Raw genomic sequence first — 25,653 nt, 5'->3', positions numbered from 1 at the left:
CTAACCTGAAGCTAATCCAAAGCTAATGCGGAGGTGGGAGCTAAGCTAACGGAGGTAGCAACCTAGCTACAACTGGAGTTAACTGCACAACACCAGAGCTTCTGAGTCAGAGATACGCCGGGCTGACCGCTGGGTAAAACCGGGTGGAACACAGAGGTCTCCGAGACCTCCACAAGCCGGCAGCCGCAGACAAGCGCAGCTGCGATCTGAGATGCGCAGAGCTGCCGCTGGGGAGAACCGGGTGGAAAGGTTTCCATCCCAGAGCTCCACAAGCCGGCAGCCCGCGCATCAAACAGAAGTCGCGATCAGACAGAGATGAGCTGAGCTGTGGGGAGGGGAGAACCGGGTGGAAAACATCGGTCTCCCGAGAGCTCCACAAGCCGATAGTCGGAACCCAGCTCCACCAACATGTTATATTTCAACCCATTTTTTAAAGTGCAGCATTATGTTAAATGCACTGGGTTTTACCCTATTACATTTAAATGTCATGGTTAAACAGTACATGTTAAAATCTAAGCTCAGCTCGGCAGTGACCTAAAATACATAAATATAATTTTACTTACCGAAAAAAATGAAGTGGAGACTCCTTGGATGCTCTATTAGTGCAATTAATGCCACAGCAAGTCATTTTGTCCAACAATTGCACAAAAATTATCCAAACAAGAATACACACACACAGAGACTCAAAATCCCGGAGCAGTTTCCAAGCCAGGCCGAGGCTCTACTGAGGCCTTTCCACGGCGCTAGCTCTGCGGTCACGTGGGTCGGATGCTCATTGATTATGCAGAATTTTAGGCTTTTAATACACTTAAACAGAAGAGTGAGAAAAAACTTCACCCCCCTCAGAGTTGTTTTGAGTGTAAACTAGATAATTTAAACCAAAAACATGTTTTGGTACCAGGCTGTAAACATGTTTATTTCTGCTGTGAAATTAGTATTTTTAACATGGGAGTCAATGAGGATTTGCTCGCTTCCGACACCAGCCCCCAGCGGATGAGGGTGAAACTGCAATTTTTGGTACTTCCGGGTTGGACTGAATTTTTGAGCCGCATTGTGGGGGCTTGGTTTGGACTTGTGAATCAGGTCAGAAATATCAGTGACGGAAGGTATGGTAAAACCTGAAAGTGTATGAGTGGGAGGCAGAGAGGAAAGATGGAGTTTTATAGGAAAGGAAGTAGATTGTTTGGTGTCCAGCTGTTGGTGAATAGTGGAGATTTTTTGATTGATAAAAGACAAGATTGAATTACAGAAATCATCAGAGTAAAAGAAATAGGGAAGTGAGTCGGGGGGGGGGGGGGGGGTAACATTGTTGAGAAGAGAAAAAAGAGACCTAGGATTAGAGTTTGTATAATTTTATTTTGTTTTACAATTATGTATTGAATAAATAAAATTAATTTGTGATTTGAGGGAAAAATTTCTACCCCTGGCCACCCCTTGGGGGCACCAATGAACTTACCACAAGGACCAATTCGGTGTGCCACCCCAGTTTTCTTTGGCCACCCTTATCAACATTTAGTGGGGGCGCCCCTGCCAGCAGCAATGTGATATACCGGTAATTACCGCGGGGAAAAAAACGCCTGTTTTGTAGTAAAATAAAATGCTGCATCATTAGAGAAGCAGATTCCTGCTCCTCCTCTCATGAACATTTCTGACGTCCTGCAGGAGTTTCGCCCTCCTCCGTCTTCCTTTGCCTGCAGTTTAATTCCTATCTCTGCCTGCAGCGGCAAGTGTTTGTTGTCTTTCCTGAGGAGGGAGGAGTTAAGACCTCCATTTGTTCACTGATTGGTGCAGAGTTTGACAGGCACACTCACTGACCAATCACCGTCTCCACCGTCGCCGCTCGGCAGCACTGGAACTCAGGAGGACGCTTTTTAGTAAGTCATGTAACTTGTATGGACATGTTAACGAGTGAGTTGTCCGAACTGTGACCGGTTCATGCGGAAAAGGGACGCTGAGAGGTCATCTGTTCACAGTACGTGCTTTTTATGTGTTATTTACGAACCTTTAGTCTGTGCAGGTGTTTTTGCTGTCAGTAGCTAGCTTAGCTGAATCCAACTGGCGGATTTGATTGATGTTCCGCTGCAGGTCGCTTACTCCACTAACCCGTCAGACTACCGTGACAGCTTCACTCAGAGTAACTAAGGTTTAGGTCTAACCCCTACCTGCTTTCTTTTCAGCCGTAAAAGTTAGGACTTTGTGAGGGTGGACCAACCTGCCTTCCAGATGTCCCGAGAACAGCAGGTGGTGGATCGGACCAGAAGGGCCTTTCGCACCGGGAGGAGCAGACCTCTGGAGTTCAGGATCCAGCAACTGAAAAGGCTATGGAGCTTCATCAAGGAGAGACAGGAGGAGATCTGCGAGGCTCTGAGGAGGGACCTTGGCAAGGTGGGTACAGTGGTCCAGATCTGTCCTAGAGCCAGAGCTTCACTGGGACGACTCAATTATTCCTACATACCTTATAATCACAGTTAATCCACATTTACCGTAGGATGATCATAAGTACAGCCGAGAGCCATAAGTGACCATCTGAGACTGTTGCCCGTAGCAACGCCTCCCCTGATGATATGACATCAGCACCAGGAAATAGAGTAAAACTCGAAGTGAAGTGAGTTCATTCCACAGTTAGGGGTGTGATCATCGGCCTTTCAGGACTCTTGGTCTGAATTCTCAAGCTCATTGTGAAACACGTAGAGACGGGTTTGGGGGGATAGAGCAGGTTTTACGGGTGGCTGAGATTGTGAAACATCTGGATTCTTTGTGTCTGCTTACAGAGTGAGCTTGGGTCAGAACTGTACGAGTTACTGGTTCTGGAGGCAGAGCTCAAGTTGGCCATTAGCAGACTGGCGGAGTGGGCGGCTCCTCGGCCGGTAGAGAAGAACCTTCTCACTTTAACAGCTGAGGTTTATGTGAAGCCTGAGCCCTTGGGAGTGGTCCTCATCATCGGGACCTGGAACTACCCCTGGCCCCTCACCCTGCTGCCCCTGGTGGGGGCTATTGCTGCAGGTTCCATCCATGTCACACCTTTTTGGCCAATGGCCATTTCCCACCAACAATCTTTGAAAAGGTCTTTATTTAATTTGTTGTTTGATATCTAATTTTAATTTTAATCCTCCAGGCAACGCGGCAATCATAAAACCATCTGAGGTCAGCTCCAACTCCTCTAAGGTGATGGAGGAACATCTCTGTCACTATATAGACCAGGTGGGCCTCCTTCTCTGTGACACTGTAATACTGTGAAACTAGAATATAAATATCCTGTACTGTACCACAGTGAGGAGAGTCAGGTAGGTGAGCTGCAAGTTAAGGATAAATGTAAGCATTCATATTTACAAAAATGCTTAAAAAATAACTGAAAAAATTAACAAGAGGCTGTAGTTTATGGGCAAGTTCACACTGTAAGAAAGCAAAACTATATAGTCATTAAAAATAGCACAGACTAAAATAAACATGCCGGTAGAATATTTAAAAAATGTATAAGATTCCTCTATAGTCATTACCAGCCATAATGGATCAGCTAAGTACTTTTGGTAAAGTATCAGGATACAAACTTAATATATCCAAAAACATTCTATTCCCAGTTATCGACCTAGATCGGCGACTGAATTGGGTACAGCTACCATTTAATATTCAATCTTAGTTTAGATATTTAGGGATTTTAGACTTGGTTTTGTCATTTGGGATCTGTATCTCTGATCTGATTGTTGACTCTGCATGCATCTCTGATCATTCTCCTATTATTTTGAATATCTGTGGCTTGACACCTCCATCCACTAGGCAACATAATCAACACCTTACAAGAATAATTTCCCCTTTCACCACCAATCTATCAGCATCTGGCCTAGCTGCGCCTCTATCCACTTCCCAACCTGATTCCACCTGTGTAGGAGTTGAGGAGCTGCTGACCTCTTTCAACTCTACCTGCTCAACTGTTTTAAATGCAGTCACTCCTCTAAAATCCAGGCATAAAAAAACTGTGGCCGACCCTTGGCTCAATGAGGAGACTCGTGCCCTAAGACGCCAATGTAGGGTCTGCGAACGCCGGCGGCGGAAGGACAAGCTGCAAATCTCCTACCAATTATTCAAGGATTCTTTGACCCGCTATCAGAAAGCTGTCCGCACAGCTAGAAACAGATATTTTGCAAAAAATATCACTAGGCATTAAAACGACCAGAAGAAACTGTACAGTGTCCTCACCTCTGTACTATCCCTTAGAGAATCTCCCAACTCTTCTCCCTCTACAGGAACTCTTTGCTATGAGTTTCAAAACTTTTTCCTGCATAAAATCCAGAATATTAGAACCAGTTTCTCTTACTCAGGCTGGGTTACCTGTGTAGAACCTCACTGTCCACCCTCATTCTCTTGCTTTGCTCATGTGACACTCTTCCCTAGTTGATCTAATCTTGGCTATGGAGCCCTCAGGCTCTCCAGAGGACAGCCTTCCTCCAAGACTGCTGCGCGATGTCCTTCCAGCGGTGGCCCCTGCTGTTTTGGATATTGTCAATTCCAGCTTCTCCTCTGGTGTTTCCAGCTGCTTTTAAAAATACAGTTGTTCAGCTGCTATTAAAGAAACCAGGCCTTGACCAGTCTGACTGTGCCAATTATCGCCCAATCTCAAAACTTCCATTCATCTCAAAAGTAGTTGATAAATTGGCTCTCACGCAGCTTACTTCTCACCTAGATGACAATGGGCTTCTTGACCCATTCCAATCAGGTTTTAGACGTAATTACAGCACAGAATCTGCACACATTAGGGTGCTCAATGACATCTTGATTCTGACTGACTCTGGCTCCCATGTGCTGTTACTCTTACTCGACCTGACTGCAGCATTCGACACTGTAGACCACACCATCCTACTTCACAGACTCGAATTTTGGGTGGGTGTGACCGGTACTGCCCTCAAATGGTTTAAGTCGTACCTTAATGGTTAGTGTTTTAGTGTTCATGTTGGAGACTGCTCTTCTCCCAATGTCCCACTTCCATGGGGAGTACCGCAGGGCTCCATCCTGGGTCCTCTCCTCTTTTCAATTTGCATTCTACCGCTTGGTAAGATTTTAGCAAGTCTCTGGGTTAACTACCACTTTTATGCAGATGATTGCCAGATCTACCTTCAAATCAACCAACAACACTCATTTTCTATAATGTCAGAATGCCTCTCCCAGGTCAGATCCTGGCTTTCTCAAAACTGCCTACAGTTAAATGACAGCAAATCAGATGCCATACTTTTTAGCCCCACTTACATGAATGGTGCTTTAGATGTCTCAACTCTCCCACTCAATCTCAAATCATGTGCCACTAGCCTAAGTGTGAAACTGGACTCTGACCTTTCAATGTCTTCACAAGTCAACGCTACTGTCAAGTCCTGCTTTTTCCAACTCCGCTGCATCACTCGTCTTAAGTCAATCCTCAAACGCCCGGATCTTGAGTCAGTCATTCATGCTTTTATTACTTCACGTCTGGATTACGCATGTCCTGATTGGGATTAATGCTTCAGCCTTAAGCAAACTGCAGAAGGTTCAAAATGCCGCGGCCAGATTTTTAACCAACACCGACAGACGCATGCACATCACACCCATCCTCGCAGATTTACACTGGCTCCCACCAGTCAAATTTAGGATTAACTTCAAGGTCTTGTTATATGTTTACAAGGCTTTGTACTGCCCATCCCCCATCCTATCTGACGGACCTGCTGACCCCATATGTTCCCACCCATGCCCTTCGGTCAGCAGATCATCTGCTGCTTGTTGTTCCGAAGGTTTGGTACAAATCACGGGGGGAGCGTGCCTTCCCTTACGCAGCCCCAAAACTCTGGAACTCTCTGCCCCTCCGTGTGCGTCTGGCTCCCTCTGTTAGCAGTTTCAAGTCGGCCCTGAAAACTCACTTCTTTAGCATTGCCTTCCCTCCGTGACACTTTTCATGACAATCTAGCACCGGATTTGAGTTTTTCATTCCATTTTTATGATTTAGTTGCTCACTTTTGGCACCTCGCACCATCTGGTATTTAATTTCGTTTTACTTGTGCCATTTCAAATGTTTTTATCATTCGTCGCATTATTTTATTTTATAGTGCTGTTAACTGTTCTCCTATTTTATTGTTTTTAGTAGGAATTTTTATCTCCGACTATTTATGCTTTGTTCTTAAGTATTTTGCCGTTTCTTGGTCAAGCATTTGGATTTTATGTACAGCACTTTGGTGAGCTGCCATGCTACTTTGAAATGGTGCTTTATAAATAAATATGGTATGGTATGGTATGGGATTGAAATAACAACTCTTCAAAGAAAATTTGATGAAACCGTTAGAGAAAACATCGCAAGTTTTTGCTAAAGTGGTCCCATATTCCCCTATCGCTGGCTAGAAGCATTAACATAATAAAAATGACCATTTTACCCAAATCTATGTTCATGTTTCAACGCATCCCCTTTTTAATTAAAAACAGTTTTTTTCCAGTCTGTCGATACTATTATCACTAACTTTATCTGGGATAATAAAAAAACAAGGATAAAAAAAGAGTTCTTAAAAAGGCCGAAGGCGGCCGGAGGGATGGGACTACCAGACTTCAAACTATACTACTGGGCATGCAACATAAAGCCTTTACTGTACTGGCTCCAACAGGAGACATGCTGTGTGTAGACAAAGTGGCATACCAGTTTATTATTCAGCCCTTTAATAAAAAATCATAATTTTATCCCTTCCTTTAGAAATAATATGTTTGATGATTGGGTGGCAAAAGGATTACATAATTCTGCTGGTTTCTTTATTAATAAAATCAAATATATCATATGAACAGCTACAGAAATAGTATGACATACCCAAGACACATTTCTTTAAATATCTACAAGTGAGAGCTTACGTGAAGAAACTAATTCCATCCTTTCCTGCAGCCCCACATCAGTCACCCTTGGAAAATATTCTTTCATTTGAGCCAAACATAAAAGAAGCCATTTCTAAACTATACATTACGTTAGAGAACCTCAATAAAACAGCTACTAATCATTTGAGATTGATTGGAGTGAGGATCTGGGAACAGAGGTAAAGACTGATGGGAGAAAGCTCTGCAACAAAACCTCAGTCTGTGCTAGACATGGACTTCTGCAATTTAAAATATTCCATAGACAACATTGGACCAGACACTAATTACATAACCTATACCCATATATCCATTGTGCGATCGATGTGGACGATCTCCCACAACATTGGGACATATGTTTTGGAACTGCCCTAAAATATCAAAATATTGGAATAATATTAACAACTATCTGTCCAAAGTTTTGAGAAAACCTTTTAAATTGAACTCAATGACAGCTGTATGGGGAGTGGTGGACCATGAAGTAACCGTGAGTAGAAAAGAAAAGTCTGTGGTTTTGTTCGTGTGTCTTTTAGCTCGCAGGGCAACTTTATTAACCTGGAAACAGATGGCAGCTCCCTCGTGCGCAAAATAAACGAGGCTCTGAAACACCTTCAACTAGAAACAATTAGACTCGCATTAAAAGGCCAAGAACACGTTCAACCAAATCTGGCGTCACTTTATAGATTTAACTAAAACATAACCACCCCCCTTTTAAATGTTATTTACCCCACCCCCCCACCCCCCACCACCCCACCACCACACACACACACACCGCTCTTCGTTTTCTTATTATTAAATTCATTTACTTATCTTTTCCCCCTCTCTTTTAAGTAGTGTCGAAGTGCTTTAGGGCGGTATCATTTTGTTTTTGTAAGCCTGACTGTCTTATTTGTTAGATCTGTTCAATATGAATAATCACTAATAAAAATCACTAATAAAAATAAAACAATCTACAAGAAGTGCTTCGAAACAAAGAGTGTAAACGTCCAGAAGTGTGTGTAGGACCTGTACCCGGTGGTGGCTGGCGGAGTACAAGAGACCCAGGAGCTGCTGAAGCAGAGGTTTGATCACATCTTCTACACCAGCAGTACCGCTGTGGGGAAACTGGTGATGGCAGCTGCTGCTCAGCACCTGACCCCAGTGACCCTGGAGCTGGGGGGGAAGAGTCCCTGCTATATCGACAGGAACTGTGACATCGCTACAGCCTGTCGGTTAGTGTAAAATACAGCAGATAATCTGTCTCAGACTACACACACACACACACACACACACACACACACTCTCTCTCTCTCTCTCTCTCTCTCTCTCTCTCTCTCTCTCTCTCTCTCTCTCTCTCTCTCTCTCTATCTCTCTCTCTCTCTCTCTCTCTCTCTCTCTATCTCTCTATCTCTATCTCTCTCTCTCTCTCTCTCTCCCTCTCTCTCTCTCTCTCTCTCTCTCTCTCTCTCTCTCTCTCTCTCTCTCTCTCTCTCATCAAGTCTTACCGAACATCCTCTATCGGCTCTCCTAACCAGACGAATCACGTGGGGAAAGTTCATTAACTGTGGCCAGACCTGCATCGCTCCAGACTACATCCTGTGTGAATCCTCCATCCAGACCAGGGTGTTGGAGGAGATAAAGAAGTGCATCCAGGTAAGTTTGAAAGATAAAATTGTAATAAAAAGGCAAACATTTACTCTGCATGCAGACATTGTTTGTCGAACAACACCTGAACTAGGAAGGTGCGACTTCAGCTTTTGTCCCAGGGATCGTTTTGACAGCAGGACACGTGAAGCACAAACTGCCTGAATAATGAACAAACTAATAAAGTTATTAATTAGGGGGAGGAGCCAAAGTTAAAGGCATTAAATAAATTAATCTGGTTATGCAAGAGTTAAATAAAAATGGGGGCATTTTTTGAGGATTATGTCACCATGGTAACTCAGAACACAAAGAAAAGTAGCGGCACACTGAGCGAGTCGATCGGATGTGGAATATGTGGCGGTGCTGGCGTGCTTACGTTTGACAAAAAGGGGTGTGCATTACCGTGGGCCCCTTATAAACACATTTTTCATCTAACAACCTGAACCTGTTGCTTCAGTCAGCCGAAGTATCACAAATGTTTGTCGAATTAATGTTATTGGTGAGTAAAACGGTTTTATCTTAGAGCAGCAAGGCTAGAACTGTTCTGTGACCGGTTGGAGATGTTTCCCTGATGGTTATTTCTCATCAGCATCGGGGGATGATGTTTGTTCTGATGCTCCTAACCCGTTTCTCTAACTGGACGTGTTGCAGGAGTTTTTTCAGGGTGATCCAAAGAACAGCTCTGACTACGGACGCATCATTAACCAGCGTCAGTTTGACCGACTGGTGGGTCTGATGGAGGGCAGCGTGGTGGCGCTGGGAGGAGATGTGGATGAATCCCAGTTCTACATTGGTATGTCATGTTAGCTGACTGTGCTAGTGACTGGATTAGTTTTCATTTGTATGTCGATGATTGCCAGATTTTCCTAAAGAAGGGTTCGTTGGGCTCTGCCTCTGGTGGAGGGTGTAAGGATGTACGCTCATGGTTGTTTATCAGACAGGAGCCCCGTTAGAGACAACCAATTTCATCGTTTTTATAAGTAGTGTTCGTCAGAGTCTGGCTCTTTTATCGTTGGCCCTTTCTGAACAAAGATTAGGGATGTTTGGGTAAGGCTAGAGACGTTTGATGCACAAGTGACTGCAGTAGTGAGATCCTTGTTCTGGCAGCTCCAGCTCCTTTCCAGGATCAAGTCCATGATTTCAAAATATAATCTGTGGATGTTGACATCAGCATTTGTACTGTCTAGGCTCAACTACTGTAACTCCCTTTATGTCTGACTAAGTCAACACTCTCAAGGCTTCAACTGGTCCAAAATGCTGCAGTGAGGTTCATCTCTGGAGTAGAAAGGTGGGAGAGAGCTTCTCCTCAGTCCTCGTCCCTCGGTGGTTGCTTCCAGTAATCGACTACATAGAAGTTAAGGTGCTTGTGTTCACATTTCACTTGCTACGGACCCAGTGCCTCCCTGCTTGACACTTAACTTTAAGGGTTTGGATTGGGGGAGTTAAACCACCAAATAGTTCCTGAGCGCAGCCACTGCTGCAGCTCACCGCTCCCCATGTGGATGGGAGATGTGTGATGATGGGACTTTAACTTAGTATTTTTACAACGGGGTTCACGGCTCATTTCTGTTCAGCACTCTGGGCTGCCTTGATTGGCAGGAAGGCTTTTTATAAGTAATCAAGTGGATAGAAATGAGTGGGAATTTACAGAAAGTCTGAGATCTTCTGGATAAAGTTCTGTTATTTTTTTTTTTTGTATCTGTTGCTGCAGCCAATCAGAGCTCAGAACCCTCTGCTGGTAAGGAGTTTAGTGTGGTCCTCTCCCTGCGTGAGGGACTCTCCGGGGTGTGGTTTTACGGGCGGGGGTTCAGATGAGCATACACATAATCAGTAAATCATCATTAGCTGGTCGGCTTTGGCCCCTGCTGTCCTGGTTAAACACCAAGCCTGCGAGGACTGGGAGTCCGTCTTCATGTCAGGTTTAATGAGAACATCACTAATGCGATTACCTTAACTAATAAGGTCATAATGCTGCATATGTGAACCACACGATTAATGAAAAGGCTCCTTCTGCTTCAGGTCCCACCGTGCTGAAGAATGTAACGGGGGATTCCAGAGTGATGACGGAGGAGATCTTTGGACCACTTCTGCCCATCGTCACAGTGAGCGGCCTGGAGGAGGCCATCCAGTTCATTAACGACCGCGAGAAGCCGCTGGTCCTCTACGTCTTCTCCAATGATCAGAAGGTTGGGCGGTCCACCTGCAGGTGTTTTGGTCCCTGTCCTTCAGGGTGTTGTCTCTAACGGGGCTCCTGTCTGATAAACAGCTGATTCAGAGGGTGATGTCAGAGACGTCTAGTGGAGCTCTGCTAGCCAATGACTGCATGGTTCACTTCATCGACAACGCTCTGCCGTTCGGAGGAGTGGGTGAGTCTGGAGCAGCAGCTGCTCTGGTGTCTGTTCTCCTCTTGATTTGCAGCTCTGACATGTATTGAACCCTCGTGCAGGTCACAGTGGACTGGGTCGGTACCGTGGCCGCCACAGCTTCGATCAGCTCAGCAACCTGCGCAGCTGCATGGTCAAAAGGCTGCATCTGGAGGGAGTCAACAGCATGCGCTACCCTCCCCACACCGCCAGGAGGCTGGGCTGGGCTCGCTTCTTCCTGCTGACACACATCAACACGCTCGGGCTGTACTTCCTGTTGGCCATGTTGGCTGGTCTGGCGGCGCTCATGGTGCAGGTAAAGAGCTGCCGCTGCAGCCCTTTGGGCCCCCAGGAGCCACAGGTTCAACCAGTCAGCAGGCTCTGATGTTCCAACCAGGAAGTTCAGTTGGAGAACTCCTCTAAACATATTTACCCGTCTGGTGTTTCTTTCTGATTTTAACCTCTGAGGCCTGAGTCTAAAAGACACCAGCTGAGCTCTTATTACAGATATAAAGTCTTCTCCTGGAAGATGAGTTCTTACTTCATGTTTTAGAGAAGCAGCAGCAGCACATGCTTAAAATGTTATAAACAATCATAAAGGAAACTGTGTTCGTAAAGAAGTAGGCACTGTTTTACAGACACAATCACGTCTTCATCTACCCAGAATGCAAAAAGGAGGCATATACAGGTCCTCAGAAAATTAGCATATTGTGATAAAGTTCATTATTGTCTGTAATGTAATGATAAACATTATACTTTCATATATATTAGATTCATTACACACAACTGAAGTAGTTCAAGCCTTTTATTGTTTCTACTTTTGATGATTGTGGCATACAGCTCATGAAAACCCAAAATTCCTACCTCAAAAAATTAGCATATTTGGTCCGACCAATGAAAGAAAAGTGTTTTTAATACAAAAAAAGTCAACCTTTAAATAATTATGTTCAGTTATGCACTCAATACTTGGTCGGGAATCCTTTTGCAGAAATGACTGCTTCAGTGCGGCGTGGCATGGAGGCCATCAGCCTGTGGCACTGCTGAGGTGTTATGGAGGCCCAGGATGCTTCGATAGCGGCCTTAAGCTCATCCAGAGTGTTGGATCTTGCGTCTCTCAACTTTCTCTTCACAATATCCCACAGATTCTCTATGGGGTTCAGGTCAGGAGAGTTGGCAGGCCAACTGAGCACAGTGATACCATGGTCAGTAAACCATCTACCAGTGGTGTTGGCACTGTGAGCAGGTGCCAGGTCATGCTGACAAATGAAATCTTCATCTCCATAAAGCTTTTCAGCAGATGGAAGCATGAAGAGAGCCCTTTGCTTCCTGTTACTTCAAACCATCAGGTTTGGTCGGCAGTGTTTTATTGAGGTGCCAACAGCTGATCCTGATACAGAACAACAGGGCTTTATCTAATTTACAGAATATGTTGTTAGTAAATGACTGGCTCATCCAAAGATGTGATCACCACAGGAGACGGACCGTACCAAGGCATAGCGGTGTGTTGTACGCTCTGCTGAGAAGGTCAATGGCTGCAATCTCTCCTCCATACATACAGGACCTGTACAGCTCCAGGACATCGAGGCATGCAGGTCGGATCACAGCTGACCCGTCTCACCCTGGACACAGTCTCCTCGACTCGCTCCCGTCTGGCAGGAGGCTCCAATCTCTTTGGACCAGAACCTCTCGCCACAAAAACCATTTATTCCACTCTGCAGTCGGACTCATGAATGGCAATCGTAGACCTGCCCACTCCAGCTGCTTTGTTCCAGTCACATGATCCTGGTGTTGTGTTTGGACCTGAACTGACCCGCTCTGACCAGTACCTACACTGACTTGTATAAAGTAGCTGCTTCTCTAATCATTGCCTCCTTATATTATCATTTCACTGTGTTTATTTCTTAATTCTAATTTTTGCTCATCTATTTTTTTCTGCACCAAGTACCGCAGCAATTTCCTAATGTTGTGATTCTCGCACACATGGCCACACACCCTTCTGATTCTAAACTTTACAGATGTGTGTTTGTGTTTAATCACATGATTTTCTGTGTGGTTTAAATTTTGTACAGTTTGTCAGTTTTATTAGAAACGCTTGTCCAATTTAATATGACCATACCCAAACCCCCCATGTTGCAAGGATCACACACACACATTCACGCACGCACTCACACAACCAAGGCTTTGTCCCTCTCAGACAAAGTGTTGTTGTCCCTCACATCTAGCCACATAATGCCCCCTCATCTACCCTCCCTTTAATTACCCATCATGCTTCTGCGCCGTGGCTGAATGGCCTCTTTTGTTGAGGTCAAGCCCACCACTGTTGTTGACGTGGACTCTGCTGCTCATGAGAAACAGTAACACTCTGTTTGGTGTGGTTTACAGACGTACCTGTGATGAGACTGAGTGATGCTGGTGAGCTGAGCTTTGTCCCCATCAGGAGGACGGGGGACCAACTCTTGCCCAGTGGAGAGCCAGAGGACTCCTAGGACTTCCTGGTCTACATCAGTGTACATCTTGGGCTGATTATCGCCTCAGAGACGTTTGCTGCACTAAACTTTTACTGGTTTTATGGAGTCATCTATAAATCGTATTGATTCATGTCAGTTTTTACTTTCATAATTAATAAAACAAGGTGATTTTTTTTTCTGAATAAAAGCCGAACTGGACACAAACTGTCATTATTTTGCACTGACTTGTAATAAAAGTCTACACAGTCTATTAGTCAGATAACCAAAGCTATGGTTTCTGTTAATTATCTCTGTTATCTTTATTTTAGTTGTAAGATAATAATAATCACTGTAATCTATGAGGTCCAAATAATCTGAAATAGCCCTAGATTAAATAAATATCCGTAAAATCACACCAAGATAAATCTCGGTGTCAGGGGGTTAAAGCTTTAAAACTAATGATTATTTATTTTAATCTGCGTGGAGCTACTTGCCAGAAGAGCCCCATAATGAGGCGAATCCCTTCCAGGGCTGTCGGCAGTGACCTGACTCATAATCTGCTGCAGCCTCATCAGCTGATCGGTGGAGGGGTGGTCAGGTCCCGGACGCACAAAGCTTCCCGGTAAACTGATCCCAGAGTAGCGCGCGCTGAGACCAGGCTGCAGCCGAACCTCCAGCTGCTCCAGCGGACTGGAACCGGATGAGTTCTGCCTGAGTTCTACTGGACCGCGCGTGGTGAGTCGAATGCACCTGTGTTGTGTTTATGGACTTTATGTCAGGTTTAGAATAAATGTGGATAAACGTTAATGGCCTCAGAGCTGCTGGAGAGGAACTCTGACTTTTGTGTTAAATAGTTTATCTTATTCTATTTTCTTATTTAACTGTTACATGAAGGTGAGAATAAGAATTACTCCTGAGACCTGGTGTCCTCGTGGACTTTGGCTTCTTGCTCTGTAATCTGTTTATCTTAAACCTGCTACACTCCTCAGGGAAACAACGTTTTACATTAATGTAATTTATTTATTCTTATTAAAAATATGTTTGTTTTAATGTTTGATTTTTATGTTCTTGATGTTCAACAAATCCAGATTTAAAAAAGGGAAGAGTTAGTTTCCAGATAAAATATTTTTGTTGATGTGCATGAGTAGATAATAGGAAGAATGCCAGAGATATAAAGCAATAAAAGCTGATATAAACATGTGATGTGATAATTTAGATAAGCTGCATTCAAACCAGAACATTAAATAGAGGTGGGACCATGTCACTTGCAAGTCAAAAGTAAATTTCTTTCTTTTAACCCTCTTGATGTGGACCTAATTGTGTCTTCAATGAAGTGAACATACATACAAATAGGAAAATGATAGGATAGGAAACTGAATTCTGACTCCTAAACAGGCCATTTCAGCAAAAATCTAATTAAATGGAAAAGTAATGAAATGAATTTAAGTTATTTATAATTAAAATGTGTATGAAGTACAGTGCAGGTCATCCAGGCCACTGGGATTAAAGTTCAGAGATTTTTGTGATCAAATTGAGTCAAAATCAGCAAAAATTTGGCTTCAGTCTGAGTTGAGTGCCTTGAGTTTTTTTCGGGCTGTTTGATGGACGTGATGTATTTTTACCCAAGTCATGTTCAATTGTAAATCAGTCAGAATTGATGTCTGAGTGCCAAAAACAAGCTTTACAGTTTTACTCTCACAGGTAGAGTGTTTTAGATTAATCTATAATTCCCCACCTCACATCAAAATATTAGAAATGCTTTTGGTTGTTTTTAATCCCAACGGACACAGAGACAGAAAAGAAAGAGAACCACCAACAACATCAGGATATGTAACTGTAATGTTTTTGCTGAAAAGCACATGGTAATAATTCATGGTGCATTTAGTGCCAACCACAGCCCTAAGTTAAGTGATAACAACACCTGAGTCCGTACTTGTGAGAGCATATTGTGAGCACCTGTGTGTTCATGCACTTGTGTATGAAAGGTTTCTCTACAGGAGTGCCCAATGGTGAGTGTGAAGGGCCACAGACCTGCCCCCCCAAGACCCCTGGAAGACGTAAAAGAGATCTAAGCCCCAGGCATTCAGAGGCCCTTCTGGAGCGTGGTGTCAGGATCTGGCTTGGAGCAAACAGAAGCATGAGTTGGATGTGGCATGTTGTTATGACTGAAGCGCGGAGTGACTGACACTGGGGTTGAACAGGCACACAGTTAAGAGCTGTGGCACAAAGCTTGAAGGGAAACAAGAACACACTGAGAAATGACTTGCAGAAAGCCGATATGACTGGTAACAGACTGGCTGGTCTGGAAGGCTCTGGACAAGGTTCAGTTGGATGGTCGGAACTTTCCCTGGAACAAAACGAGACGATGACTGAGCCTCGAGCTATGATTCTGGCTTCCTGAAGTAGTCCCAGGCTGGTGATGTCGGCAGGAAGTCCGGTACGGGGTAAGATGAGAGGTGGAGTCTGGAGGTTGGCTTCTGGAAAACTGGGGCATGTTTGGGTCTGTGGTGGAGGAGTTCAGGAGTGATTAAGCTTGGAGTGGAGGTCCGGGGCCAGAACGTGACATGTGGAAACCTCAGGGAGACCGCCGCAGGAGCAGCTGCCCACCCTGAGAGGCGTAGAGACTAAGACCAGTCTATACTGTACAGCACAATTAACTCTTTACTGCCGTTAAATGAGTCTGACGTCTTTAATCAGCTTTGTCACCTTACTCGCCTCAGACCGAGCCAGTCATCCATGCTTTCATTACCTCTCGCCACCGCCCTCCTAATTGGTGCTCCGGTCTCTGCCCTGAATCGGCTGCAGGTCGTCCAGAACGCTGCTGCCAGGTTCTTGACAAACACGCACCGACGTAGCCATATTACCCCTGTCCTGGAACATCTTCACTGGCTCCCTGTCATTTTCCGAGTACAGTTTAAGTTATTGACATTTGTCTTTGAAGCACTCGACGACCTGGCACCTCCTTATCCCTCTGACCTGCTCACTCCCTATGTTCCCACGTGCATGTTGAGGTCGGCTGACCTCCTGCTGCTTTGGACGCCCCGGATGCAATACAAATCACGGGGTGAACGAGCATTTGTATATGCTGCCCCAAAGCTGTGGAACTCTACCTATTATAGTTCGGCAGGCTCCATCATTGGCGATTTTTAAATCTCGTTTAAAGACCCACTTCTACGATGTGGCTTTTAGACAGTGACTGGTTTTAGTTTTTTTAATGTGTTCTTAGTATTCCTCATGTTTAATCTGCTTTTGATCGCTATTTTTATCCTCTGTTTTAGTTGCTTAGATTGGTCATGTTTTGGTCCAGCCTGTGCAGCACTTTGGGCAGCTCCCATGCTGCGTTTTAAATGTGCTATATAAATAAACTATGGTATGGTATGGTATGGTATGGTATGGTATGGTATGGTACGGTAGAGGCTCACCCTGGGTGTGGGGAGGAGGGCAATCAGCAGCTGTGCCAGGGACCTAAGAGATTATAACCCCTAAGCCCCTAAGCCCTGCCCACAGCCGCTCACACCAGGGACCTGAGTGGCCAGAGACCTAAGGGTGCCCAAGAGAGCCCAAGGGCCCAGGCCCCACCAGGCAGACACTGGGAGTGAGCCGGCAGGTGCCACACACCCAGTCCAAGACACGAGATCTGCAAATATACAGGCAGACGGAGGCACCATCCACCAGTGGGAAGTGTGGCAGATGTCCCAGAACCTACCTGGCAGTCACACACTCCCCACCCTCATGCTCACACATGAACACAACCCAAAGACTCACAAGAATGCACGTCATACACTTACTCACACTCCCCACGCACACACTACACAATCTGGTCCAGGTACTGCTGCACAGATGGACAAGATGTGCTGTAGGCAGGGTATCTGGTAGTTTGGGTGTTTGGCGAACAAGGTGTTTAGTGGACAAGGTCTACTGGACAGATGACAGGGTGTGTGATGGACATGGTCTCTGGTGGACAGTGTGTTTGGATTGGCCCTGTCATCAGAGAGAGGACATACAGGATATTGTGAGCTAGAACCTGATGAAGTTCTTGTTCTTGCTGATGAAGGTGCAGGTGACCATGGAGAGGCAGGTGTTCCAGCGAACCAGGGAGGCCTTCCTCAGCGGTAGGACTCGTCCTTTGGAGTTCAGACTGCAGCAGCTTCATGCCCTGCAGAAGATGATCACAGAGAAAGAGACAGAGATCTCCACCGCCCTCAAGCAGGACATCAACAGGGTGAGAGGACTTCCTGAGCTCGAGCATGTGGGGAAGCTTTTTATTTGTCTGTCTGAGAAGTTCTGTGTGTTTTTTTCTCAGAGCCAGTACGACACTCCACTCCTGGAGCTGATTGGCATTGAGAACGAGATCAAGCTGGCCATTGAGAAGCTTTCTGACTGGGCAGCTCCTCGACCAGTAGAGAAGAACTTGCTCACGATATCAGATGAGGTCTACGTTCAGCCGGAGCCCCTCGGAGTGGTCCTCATCATTGGGGCCTGGAACTACCCCTGGTCCCTCACCCTGCAGCCACTGGTGGGGGCCATTGCAGCAGGTAGGTGTTCTTCTGAAAGGGACTTGGTAGCATGGGGCAGAGTCCTTCTAGAGTGTAAACAGCTTCAGGTCCCTGAGCAAAACTGTTTATCACGGATCGACTTGTCTCAGTTCTTCAGAAGAATTAAGTTTCCTGAGGTCAGGTGTGTGAAGAACATTTATTTTTCTCACCATCGTCATTGTTGATTGTCAGTAGATGTCTGTGACATCATGATAGTTCCACCATCATGCATCACACTGGGACCAACCCAGTCATGATGGTGATCTCTACGTGGAGCCTGGGCAGTGAGATACGATGGACCACATGAGATGATGAAACGAAAATGTCTGCTGCTGTTCGTGGTGTCTTAAAGGGACTTTACAGTTTAGAATTTTTATGCTCGCGATTGCCCCCTCAGGCCAAAAGCGTAATGGCAGCTTCAATAGTAGGCTCGTGCACGAGGCGCGCATGCTGTACGTGCATACTCCTTAACGAAAATAACAGCTGAGACGAAGCTCTGTGAAGCTGACGGGGGTCAGCTTCACAGAGTTCTGAGAGCTGACAGTCCCTTGTGTGTGTGTGTGTGTGGCCCGGAGGACAGAGGACAGGAGAACGCGTAGCTAATTAATTAAATAATTTGGTTCTGTACCTTTCTCTTCAGCACAGCCGACAAAGGTTTATGATGGGTCAGTCCTCCTGCATGCTCAGATCATTCCCTTCCCTTGCTTGAAAAATTGTTCCAAAATGAAAGTTGAACCCACATCTTTTTTATCTGTGAATTCAATGCCGTTCGGTGAGTCTCAAATAAAAATTTGGGCATCTGTTCTAAAATAAAATGTTTTATTTTATTTTAATTACCTTAAAAGACTCAAAGTCTCTTTTTACACTTTATATTTATTTAATCAGGATCGTTGTCAAGTCGACGCCAGAAACAATGAAACACAACTTGAATATCAGATGAACAACAAGGCTTTATTCAACCGGCATTCATACAAGTTATCAATCATGAACGAAACATTTCTCTTACCGTTGCTTATGGGTGGAGAGCTGAACACCCCAGTTAGAAAACGTAATCCATGATAGGTGAAGAACTGAACACATGTAATCCATGAACCTCGTCAGGTAGAATCCTTCAAGCAGCTCTAACCCCCTGAGCTCTGCTCTGCTCCTTATACATTCCCTGATGTGCGTGCAAAGCTGCATACCTCCACCATGATTACCTTGATTACATCCTCATGATAAGTGTGATTGACAAACAGTAAACATGATAAGTGTGATTGACAAACAGTAGTGATCAATAACTTATATAAAGCAATTATACAACAGATGACAAGTTCATTTTTATTACAGCATCTTACTGTAAAAAAATATACCATTAATGTAAAAAAAAACCTCTAACAAAACTATATTCACTTGAAGAATCAAACCCAAGTCTTCTGCATGGGAGTCCATTGTCTTACTAAGAGAGCTAAATCACCAGTAACATCTTTTGTATCTGTAACATTTATATGATAACAGCTGAAACAACGTTCAAAGAACGGTATGGAGAGAAAAATGGCTATTTTGTTGCTAATTTGCAGGAAATATCTAGAAGAAAGTAGCTAAGGGTCCTCAGAAATGTAGCTAGGTTCATCACTAGGCGTTAGGAACAGCAACAACGTTGCTGAGTTGGCACTACCTCACTCTGCTGTTAAAGCTATGGATAGCAAATGCTACTGGCGATGCCTGAGCGTGAACCATCGACATACATATATGGACAATGGGTTTCCATAGACTCCAATAATAAGTTTTTGTACTAAAATGGGAGGTGGCCACCACCGCCATTTTGACCGTGTCACAGGTTCCGTCAAGCCCAGACAATTCCACAAAAGGGAAGAGAGGTGGAGCTGAGGGTGGGGCTGTAAGGCTGGGATCAACTGACGACACCCGGTCAAACTAGCTACAAGCTAACCTGAAGCTAACCCAAAGCTAATGCGGAAGTGGGAGCTAAGCTAACGGAGGTAGCAACCTAGCTACAACCGGAGTTAACTGTGCACAACACCAGAGCTTCTGGGTCATACGCTGGGCTGACCGCTGGGTAAAACCGGGTGGAACACAGAGGTCTCTGAGACCTCCACAAGCCGGCAGCTGCACAGCAGACAAGCGCCGCTGCGATCCAAGATGCGCAGAGCTGCTGCTGGGGAGAACCGGGTGGAAAGGTTTCCATCCCAGAGCTCCACAAGCCGTCAGCCCGCGCAGCAGACAGAAGCCGCGATCAGACAGAGATGTGCCGAGCTGTGGGGAGGGGAGAACCGGGTGGAAAACATCGGTCTCCCGAGAGCTCCACAAGCCGATAGTCGGAACCCAGCTCCACCAACATGTTATATTTCAACCCATTTTCTAAAGTGCAGCATTATGTTAAATGCACTGGGTTTTACCCTATTATATTTAAATTTCATGATTAAACAGTACATTTTAAAATCTAAGCTCAGCTCGGCAGTGACCTAAAATACATAAATATAATTCTACTTACCAAAAAAATTAAGTGTAGACTCCTTGGATGCTCTATTAGTGCATTTAATGCCACAGCAAGTCATTTTGTCCAACAATTGCACAAAAAATATCCAAAACAGAATACATAAACACAGAGACTCAAAATCCCGGAGCAGTTTCCAGGCCAGACCGAGGCTCTACTGATGCCTTTCCACGGAGCTAGCTCTGTGGTCACGTGGGTCTGATGCTCATTAATTATACAGAATTTTAGGCTTTTAATACACTTAAACAGAAGAGTGAGAAAAATATTCACCCCCCTCAGAGTTGTCATGAGTGTAAACTAGATAATTTAAACCAAAAACATGTTTTGGTACCAGGCTGTAAACATGTTTATTTCTGCTGTGAAATTGTTATTTTTAACATGGGAGTCAATGAGGATTTGCTCGCTTCTGACACCAGCCCCTAGTGGATGAGGGTGGAACTGCAATTTTTGGTACTTCCGGGTTGAGACCAATTTTAGAGCCGCATTGTGGGGGCTTGGTGTGAATGCGCATGAAGCAGCCTGCTCGACCCGAGCAGCTCTCTTTTTCTGTGATTTTACAGAAAAACAGGCAATCACAGTAAAAATGCCAGGGCTCATCCTACAGGACCAGGGCATTGCAGGAGAATGTATGAAAAAGAAATGTATTATTTCTATACATGTTTTGGCTGTCAAACTTCCATAATGCCCCTTTAAGGTTTGGGCAGAAGGATTTATCCATCAGTCGTCACCAGAGAACAAAGTGGATGCGGGCACGTAGGTGCCGGTAGATTGAACTGGTATTTAACAGGGTACATATCTCGACATAACAACGGGTCACTCCAAACAGAACGACCGGAACAAACTGAGGATCTAGCTCCTAAACAGGTCTGTGTCACTGGATTAGCTCATCTGGGGTGTAATCTAACACATCTGGCTTGTTTTGTTACTATCCCAGCTCAGTTCTGAGCGTTGTTTAGAGTTCACTAAGGAAGGACTTAGCGTTTTCAGACTGGATCAGGATGTTCTGGAGGAATTTTGTTCTCTCGATAAATAAAATCCTTTAAAAACGTTTTACTCATTGCTGAGGTTATGCTGAGGAAAGTAAAGTCTGTCAGTCTGAAACATTTCTGTTGCAAAGCTGCAGAATCAACTGCTCTTTTCTTCATTCAGTACACTCCACAATCCTAAACAAACATAAATAACCCTAGTGTGACCTTTACTCCTCTCCTTGTGACGATTCCCTCTGTGGGATTATTTTATTTTCCCGTGAGAGAAACATCCTGCTGTTCTGCTCTCTGTGCCCCCCGCCCCCCCACCACATTCCCTCCTTCCCATGTGCTTGCCCCACGTCACCGCTGATCTCATCTCATTCACAGAAAACGTGTTCTTTGTCAACAGGCAACGCCGCCGTGGTGAAGCCGTCTGAGCTGAGCGAGTGCTCATCCCTCCTGCTCCGGGCGCTGCTGCCTCGCTATGTGGACAAGGTCTGAGCACCAGCTGGTACCGTTGCACTAATGCTAGACAGGATGACAGTAGAACCTCCCACAGGAACCACTGTTAGAAAGGATTCTCATTTTCATGACTCATAGTTTGTGTTTATGTGCCGCTTTAATCTTGTTAGGGTTATTGAGTGAAAGAAAAATGAAAGATTCTGGTTTATTTTTAGGACCTGTACCCGGTGGTGATCGGCGGGGCGTCAGAGACCCAGGAGCTGCTGAGGCTCAGGTTTGACCACGTCTTCTACACAGGCAGCAGCAGGGTGGGTAAGCTGGTGATGGAAGCTGCAGCTCACCACCTGACCCCAGTGACCCTGGAGCTGGGGGGCAAGAGCCCCTGCTACATCGACAAGAACAGCGACGTCAGGATAGCCTGCCGGTAACACGCTGATCACCGATCCTACTCTAAACAGGAAAATCCATATCTTGTGAAGGTTCGGGTTAGGGTCTGATGTGATCTTTGACCCTGAAAGCTCCAGAGATTTGGACAATGTTAATTGTGATAATTATAGAGGTGCTTGATATTTACCTGTTTGAGTGAAACAGTTCAGGTGAGAACGGGAAAATGAATCAAATTAACCAGATAATCGATGGATGACAGCATCATCAGAGCGTTGAAAGGTTAAACACCAAGCTGTGGTCTCCACGCTTGGCCTTGTCACACCAGGAGGTCTGTTAACAGTTTAAATCAAAGTCGTTTGTAATGTTGAGTTAGATATTAGAAGTTTGCTAGTGAGGAAGAATCCCTCCAGAGAGCTACTGAGACCCGGCAGCCTCACCAGTACCACTAGTTCTGCTGCTTCCAGAACAATCCTCCCACCTGCAAACAGCACAGCCTCGGTTTGTCTCTCTGGCTGTTTTTGAGGGGCTGGAATAAACGAGTTTGATGTTTATATTCAGTGAAGATAATCAGCAAACACTAAAAGTTGTTTGTACTTGTGTGTCTGCAGCTTTAGCAGCAATATCTCCAGCAGGTATTTTCAGGGTTCAGATTAGACCTGTTCCTGATTCACCTCCACTCAGAGTGAAGCTGATGATCACTAACACCAGCTGGTTTGTGTGCAGTCGCGTCACCTGGGGGAAGTTTGTTAACTGCGGCCAGACGTGCATCGCTCCTGACTACATCCTCTGTGAGCCTTGCATCCAGGGGCAGGTGGTCGAATGCATCCGACAAACTCTGCTGGTAACGCTTCAGCTGAGACCTGCTGAGAGTGTCCTCTGCTGGAAGAGCAGCGCGTCCTTATCGGAACCTCTGTGATCTATCGCAGGAATTCTATGGCGCTGACCCCAAATGCTCCCCCGACTACGGCCGGATCATCAACCAGCGGCACTTCAACAGAATCCTGAGTCTGATGGAGGGTTACACCCCTGTAGTTGGTGGACAGAGCGATTCCTCACAATGCTACATCGGTGGGAGCGTTTCTAATCTGCTTTTGCTAATCCGCTTTCTATTTTGGTTTAATGGACCCTGGTTCTGTTCTGACAGCCCCCACAGTGCTAAAGGATGTGCCCCCCCACTCCAGGCTGATGCAGGAGGAGATCTTTGGTCCTGTTCTGCCCATCGTGACTGTCAGCGACATGGATGATGCCATTAGCTTCATCAATGAGAGAGAGAAGCCCCTGGCCCTCTACGTCTTCTGCTCAGACAAGAAGGTGAGACACAGAAAGCAGCTGCTAAAGGTTGCAGCTTGTCTTCATCTCAGTCCATTATCATCCCTGTCTCACCTCCATCCCACCCCCATCTCACCCTCGTCCCGCCTAGGCAATAAAACGGATGATTGAGGAAACCACCAGCGGTGGAGTGACAGTCAATGACGTCATGATGCACTACACACTCAGCTCGCTGCCTTTCGGTGGTGTTGGTGAGGACAACGACAAACTTTGTGTGTGTGTGTGTGTGTGTGTGTGTGTGTGTGTGTGTAAGAGACAGAGAGAGAATCTTATAGTGTAAAGTGCTTTGAGTGGGATTATACGGTACATTCATCATTAAACCTCTATTCAGTATTGTTGGACAGACATCATTGCTCACCAGCCTGATACTCCTCATCCATCAGTGGACCTAAAGGAGTCTTTATATAAATTTAGAGCAGAAGTCGTCGTCTTTTCTCACAAATGATTAAATGTAAAGTTTGTTTAACCCAACTCTCCCATTGGATAATTACTGCGTGGGCGATTGTTTTTCAGCTGGTAACAAGTTATTTAAACACAACTGGTGCAATGAGTTGCTTCTCATTTCTTAAGCAAACATGTGGAAAGACACATCTGGTGGTGGCGGAAAAGACGTTTGTCTGTTTGAGAAGGGTCAGATCGAGAAAACATCTAAGGAGATGCAGAAACGACTAAAACTGGGTTAAGAACTGTCCAACACATTATGAAAATCTGGTCTGAGGAGTCCAGATGGACCCTGTTCCAGAGTGGTGGGTGCATCAGGGTAAGAAGAGAGGCAGATAAAGTGATGCACCCATCATGCCTAGTGCCTACTGTACAAGTCTGTGGGGGCAGTACTATGATCTGGGCTTGCTGCAGTTGGTCAGGTCTAGGTTCATCTACAGGATGTGCTCCAAGAATGAGGTCAGCTGACCACCTGAATATACTGAATGACCAGGTTATTTCATCTTCCCTGATGGCACGGGTACATTCCAAGATGACAATGCCAGGATTCATCAGGCTCAAATAGTGAAAGAGTGGTTCAGGGAACATGAGACGTCATTTTCACACATGGACTGGCCACCACAGAGTCCAGACCGTAACCCCATTGAGAATCTTTGGGACGTGCTGGAGAAGGCTTTGTGCAGCGGTCAGACTCTACCATCATCAGTGCAAGATCTTGGTGAAACATTAATGCAACACTGGATGGAGATAAGTCTGGTGACGTTGCAGAAGCTCATCGAAACAACACCACAGAGAATGTGTGTGTAATCAAAGATAAAGGCGGTCCAATGAGATATTAGAGCATGTGACCTTTTGTTTGTCAGAGACTTCTTACCTTTAATCCATTTATAGTCTCAGGGGTCTGTTCACAGTTTGTTTAGTTCCTGTTTAAACTCTGATGTTGTTTTTAAGGAAACAACAACCATTTTGCACCTTGTTATCGTCATGTCTTTAATCTTTTTTCGCAGTTTTTTCACTTTATTCACTTCATAACTCGATTTAGGAGCTTAAATGCTTAGATGTCTTTGCATGAATTAAATACTTGAGTTGAGATTGACATATAGTGGAAATGTTGTGTCAACAGCATACTGATAAAAATGTTGATGTGTCAAATACCTCATTTCCAGGTGGTTTGTGTGTGTGTTTCTCCTCCAGGTCAGAGCGGGGTGGGCTGTTACCACGGCAAACACACGTTTGACCGGCTGAGTCACCACAGAGCGTGCCTCGTGCGCTCTCTGAACATGGAGAGTGTGAATCTGGCTCGTTATCCTCCTCAGGATCGTCGGCGGGCGCGTAGAGCTCGAATGGCCCTCAGGTCTCCTCTGATTGATATGTCCAAGCGGACGCTGATCTGGGCTGTTGTTGCCACCATCCTGGGCGTGTGTCTGTCCATCGCCCTGCTGGTGATCCTGCTCATCGCCGCAGGCCTCAACTGTACCTGCTGGTACTGGAGAGGCTTCTATAACTGAAGACGCAGCAGCATGTCTCTTCACGTGACCCACACACTCTTGTTACACACAGATACGTAGGGAGGGCATAACCTTTTGATGTTCTTGAGCTAACTTTTATTTGCTGTGTGTTCATTTTGTACCGGATGTTCAACACTGAAAATGCTGTTTGAGCATTTTTAGGACAAAATTTACTTCCTGGGGAAATAAAGGTGTAAGCAGTTTTGTTCCAATATTAAAAGATTTAATAATAAAATATGGTTTCTGCTTT

The 25,653-nt window shown here is 45.2% G+C and overlaps 2 protein-coding genes across 5 annotated transcripts; both read left to right on the top strand.

Annotated features, from left to right (window-relative positions):
• The first annotated feature begins 1,786 nt into the window (after positions 1–1,786).
• LOC107380741 (aldehyde dehydrogenase family 3 member A2) lies at positions 1,787–13,504 on the top strand. Of its 4 annotated transcripts, none has more exons than XM_070543163.1 (12): positions 1,787–1,874; positions 2,178–2,385; positions 2,772–3,003; positions 3,116–3,201; positions 7,849–8,057; positions 8,361–8,478; positions 9,121–9,262; positions 10,489–10,655; positions 10,736–10,835; positions 10,916–11,148; positions 12,391–12,654; positions 13,215–13,354. In XM_070543163.1, the coding sequence occupies exons 2-11, from the start codon at positions 2,224–2,226 to the stop codon at positions 12,610–12,612; spliced, it is 1,671 nt and encodes a 556-aa protein (XP_070399264.1). In that variant the 5' UTR covers positions 1,787–1,874; positions 2,178–2,223; the 3' UTR covers positions 12,613–12,654; positions 13,215–13,354. The 4 variants fall into 4 exon arrangements, with proteins under 4 accessions (XP_070399264.1, XP_070399263.1, XP_054598878.2 ...); XM_070543162.1 differs by having other exon boundaries at positions 1,836–1,972; XM_054742903.2 differs by lacking the exon at positions 12,391–12,654 and having other exon boundaries at positions 1,836–1,972; positions 13,215–13,504.
• A 286-nt stretch (positions 13,505–13,790) lies between these two features.
• LOC107380742 (aldehyde dehydrogenase, dimeric NADP-preferring) lies at positions 13,791–25,638 on the top strand. Its single transcript, XM_015952072.3, has 10 exons — positions 13,791–14,014; positions 17,334–17,501; positions 17,583–17,814; positions 21,686–21,771; positions 21,954–22,162; positions 22,849–22,966; positions 23,052–23,193; positions 23,270–23,436; positions 23,546–23,645; positions 25,090–25,638. The coding sequence occupies exons 2-10, from the start codon at positions 17,346–17,348 to the stop codon at positions 25,401–25,403; spliced, it is 1,524 nt and encodes a 507-aa protein (XP_015807558.3). The 5' UTR covers positions 13,791–14,014; positions 17,334–17,345; the 3' UTR covers positions 25,404–25,638.
• The last annotated feature ends 15 nt before the right edge of the window (positions 25,639–25,653 follow it).

Source organism: Nothobranchius furzeri, chromosome 13, assembly GCF_043380555.1.
Source record: "Nothobranchius furzeri strain GRZ-AD chromosome 13, NfurGRZ-RIMD1, whole genome shotgun sequence".
NCBI classification, from domain to species: domain Eukaryota; kingdom Metazoa; phylum Chordata; class Actinopteri; order Cyprinodontiformes; family Nothobranchiidae; genus Nothobranchius; species Nothobranchius furzeri.
The sequence above is the reverse complement of the archived record's forward strand: the minus strand, read 5'-3'. Positions and strand labels throughout refer to the sequence as shown.